The sequence below is a fragment of the Carlito syrichta genome, unplaced genomic scaffold (genome assembly GCF_000164805.1).
Source record: "Carlito syrichta isolate Samal-C Ts95f unplaced genomic scaffold, Tarsius_syrichta-2.0.1 Scaffold126816, whole genome shotgun sequence".
NCBI lineage: Eukaryota > Metazoa > Chordata > Mammalia > Primates > Tarsiidae > Carlito > Carlito syrichta.
Genome location: NW_007070912.1, coordinates 171,802 through 176,142, shown reverse-complemented (window position 1 = coordinate 176,142; position 4,341 = coordinate 171,802). Strand labels below are relative to the sequence as shown.

Sequence of the window (4,341 nt, the reverse complement as noted above, 5' to 3'; positions counted from 1 at the left end):
CTCAGGCAATCCTCTTGCCTCCGCCTCCCAAAGTCCTGGGATTACAGGTGTGAGCCACCATGCCCAGCTCTTGTTTTTTAATTTTTAAGCACAGATTCACCTGGGCCAATTAACTTGCATTTCTGATAACTGGTGTTATGAACATCTCCTATTTTGTTAGCCTTTGAGATTTCATCTTCTGTAAGTTGCCTATTGGTTTTTCTCATTTTCCTATAGAATTTCCTCTGTGGATTTGCAGTTCCTTGCACATTCTAATGCAACTCCCTTGTTTTAGACTTTGAAGATATTCGTTTCCGAGGTACTTGTTTGCTAACTTTGTTGATGATATTCTTCCTTTTTTGTAGTCGTAAACAAAAACTAGCCATGTCTTGCTTTGATTTAAGCAGATCATGCTGCCTCTCCTGTGTTGAAGGTTAGCATTCTGGCGCACTCAAGCTCAGAGCTACCTGGAAGAAATGATGCTGACTAGGGTAGGGTTTGCCACATGAATGAGATTTTCCATCTAGCCTGGGATGATATCCACAAATCCTAAGGAGGGCTCTGTGGGGCAGGGTCATTGTAATAGCCTCCCTTCGGCCATGAAACTTTTTTGGTCAAGATAAACGCTACCCAGTAGGCTCAGGGTGGTATGCCTGCTCAGACTAGAAAAGGTGTCTCAGACCTCCACGTCTGATTGCTGTACCCGTAACGCCGCAAAAAAAGCCAGAGTCGTCTATACTGTAAACCTTGCTCCCCACCAGGGAGCAGGATCTAACATGTGGCACCAACTGTGCAGGGCAGGAATTCCAGATCAGACACAAGGAATGGTCACAGCACTGAGGGACTGGCCCCAGCGCCAGAACAGATGGAAGCACCATTTTTCTAGTTCATTAACACAGTCCTCTTCCCCAATACCTGCCCTCCTGTACAGCATGTTGAGTCAAACTCAGCATCAAGCTGGTCCCGTTTTGGTCCCTCAATCCACCCATGTTACAAATCAGACTTTCCTAGTCCCGACTGAAAATTATTCAACCCCGACTGAAAATTGTCTCTATGTCTGCAGGCTGTCCCAGGTTGCTGTGAGAGGTCATGCTGTGATGTGAACAAAGCACATCACAGGAACAAAGCAGGGCGGAGGCCTGAAGCTTTGAAAGGAGAGACTTTCTCCACATCTCCCGTCAGGACGCAGCCTAAGAGCCTTCCTTCCCCTCCCCTTTCCCCTCACTCAAGCCCCCTCCCTCTTATTCGAGGAAGAGCTCACAGAAGCACCACCGCCCCTACTTGGGTGACATCTGCCTCCAAACACAAATCCCTCGACCAGCCTTAATGTGAAAAACCTCCCCTATTTCAACAGCTCTAAATGCGCAAACTTTTCAGTCTACTTAGTAAAGAGATCTTTCCTCCCTGATCCAATCTCCCATGAACTACAGGTGAAGAGGAGTGGCCACACAGTAGGGCGTGCCCCTAGAACTCCAAGCCTGTTGCTCCAACCAGGCAGCCAACAAGGTGGTTTTGAGATCCAAGCTTACCCCACCCTCTGTCAGTGGATTCTAGCCAAGTTCCAGTTCAAGTCAACTCCTTGACTGCTTCCTTGACCTACTTTGCTGTGCCACTGTAGGGAAAAAAAGCTATAACCAATCTCATGTCCCACACCTTGGCCCTGACCATTTGAAGGTTGAAGCTAAGAAGTCCAATCCCATGCCCCATATCTTAACCCCAAGCACCTGAAGGTTGGGAACTGTTAGGAAAGCCAGGGATTAATTCAACTTTTTCAGCAGCACAGCCTTAACCAAATCACCCAAGGTCAAGGTAACTTAAGGTTTCCAAAAATCCCCAAAAGCCAGCCCGCAGTCCCAAGTGGCCAGCAAGCCTCCTGAGATGTCCTTAAGTGGACTCCATGTTGCTGACCCCCATGTTGTCAAGCTGTCAGCTCCTGCAGCACTTGCAGATTTACGATGCTGCCTTCGTCCATTCTAACACCCAAACTGACTGGGCTCCCTCCTCAAAATGGCAACTACACCTTTGGCTTCAGAAAAGTAAAACTGTGGACCAAATTTCTTGGAAGAGACAGTTTTTTCTCCAGTCCATAAAACCAAGCTGAGCACCCACCAGTCCATGTAACCCTTCCAGGTCCTTCTCTCCCAGACCACACTGCCACGCCCCCCCAAACTGAAACCAGCCATCAGTTTACTGCAGCACTTTATTTCCTTACACAATGACGTGTTGCTGGGGCCTAATGTTCTCACATAACAGTAGAAAACCAAAATCTGCTGTCATCTCTTAAAGAATTAAGAATTGCGTACAAAAACCTTACATAAATTAAAAGGATGAATAAATTTACAGGTGTAAATGCAAACCGCTTCCAACTCAAGGCAAGTAACAACCCACGGTGTTCTGGCAGGTGGCAGGAAAAGTTAGGAAACTGGGTCCTAAGGCTGGGACCTTCCCAACCCTGTTAGACCAGCTGGCAAGACAGAAATGACAACTTGTTCGGCTCTTGCCAATCTCTAGAGAAATCCTGGAATACTCAGCTCTGACACATTAATACCCTGCACAGATCAAGACTCTTGGTCACGCAAATTCACAGATCAGACTTCTCTTCCATAAGCATGTTCTCACCTCAGCCATGAAGTGACTGAGCCACATGTGTACTAAGGGTTTAAACCAAAGATATGTACAGGGTATTAAACAAATACCAAGGGAACAGTTAACTTGAATACAAGGTCAAAAATCAGCAACAAGTTCTACGATCCAGTGCTGATATCATACAAGCTTCAAGGACAAATTTCTTTTCAAAGGCTTATTCCAGTTTCGTGAGGCTAGCATGAGTGTATACATTTGCCAGGGCAAATTTATACTTATGAATTAACTCATGCAGCAAATGCTACGCATCTGCTCGCAGTCCGTTTAGAAGCATTTGCGGTGGACGATGGAGGGGCCCGACTCATCGTACTCCTGCTTGCTGATCCACATCTGCTGGAAGGTGGACAGAGAGGCCAGGATGGAGCCACCGATCCACACGGAGTACTTGCGCTCAGGGGGAGCAATGATCTGCAAAGACAGCGGGCACGGGTCAGTACACTGCCTCCATGGCAAGGCCTCTCCAGCCAAGCAGGAGACTGAGTTCTCAACTCACCTTGATCTTCATGGTGCTGGGCGCCAGGGCAGTGATCTCCTTCTGCATCCTGTCAGCAATACCCGGGTACATGGTGGTGCCACCAGACAGCACTGTGTTAGCGTACAGGTCCTTGCGGATGTCCACATCACACTTCATGATGGAGTTGAAGGTGGTCTCGTGGATGCCGCAGGATTCCATGCCTAGGGAACAAAGCCCTCCCTTAGTGGATTCCTGTCACCCAAGGTAGAAAAACGCAGAGCCCTTAAGTTGACTCATGAACCCCGAGCCCTGACTTTGTCACCTACCCAGGAAGGAGGGCTGGAACAGCGCCTCTGGACACCGGAACCGCTCATTGCCAATGGTGATCACCTGGCCATCAGGCAGCTCGTAGCTCTTCTCCAGGGAGGAAGAGGATGCGGCGGTGGCCATCTCCTGCTCGAAGTCCAGGGCAACGTAGCACAGCTTCTCCTTGATGTCACGCACAATCTCCCGCTCGGCTGTGGTGGTGAAGCTGTAGCCACGTTCCGTGAGGATCTTCATGAGGTAGTCTGTCAGGTCCCGGCCAGCCAGGTCCAGACGCAGGATGGCATGGGGGAGGGCGTAGCCCTCGTAGATGGGCACCGTGTGGGTGACCCCGTCTCCAGAGTCCATGACAATACCAGTGGTACGACCAGACGCGTACAGGGAGAGCACGGCCTGGATGGCCACATACATGGCCGGGGTGTTGAAGGTCTCAAACATGATCTGGGAAAGGACAGACAAGAGGTGGCTTAGCCAGAGGCAGAGACCCATGGCCACCCCCATGCTCACACGCCACAACATGCCGCATGCCATAATGTGATGTGTGGAAAAAAAGAAAAGAACACAGGCAGAAAACAAATAAGAAACCTGGAGGCTTCAGGAAGGAAATGCCAGGAGAGGAACAGAACCCTGGAAACAGCGAAAGAAACACTTGAATTTCAGAAAATGAAGCTGAGCAGGAAATGACTTGTGAAACACAGGGAAGGCTGATGCGCCCAGACCCCGCCTCACCTGAGTCATCTTCTCTCTGTTGGCCTTAGGGTTCAGGGGGGCCTCGGTCAACAGCACCGGGTGCTCCTCGGGAGCCACACGCAGTTCGTTGTAGAACGTGTGGTGCCAGATCTTCTCCATATCGTCCCAGTTGGTGACGATGCCATGCTCGATGGGATACTTCAGGGTCAGGATGCCTCGCTTGCTCTGGGCCTCGTCGCCCACGTAAGAGT

The 4,341-nt window shown here is 49.7% G+C and overlaps 1 protein-coding gene across 1 annotated transcript; it reads right to left on the bottom strand.

Moving 5' to 3' along the window:
* Positions 1–2,161: 2,161 nt before the first annotated feature.
* Positions 2,162–4,341, bottom strand: ACTG1 (actin gamma 1). Its single transcript, XM_008048841.2, has 4 exons — positions 4,130–4,341; positions 3,403–3,841; positions 3,116–3,297; positions 2,162–3,030 (listed from the first exon to the last, which is right to left on the bottom strand). The coding sequence occupies exons 1-4, from the start codon at positions 4,247–4,249 to the stop codon at positions 2,887–2,889; spliced, it is 885 nt and encodes a 294-aa protein (XP_008047032.1). The 5' UTR covers positions 4,250–4,341; the 3' UTR covers positions 2,162–2,886.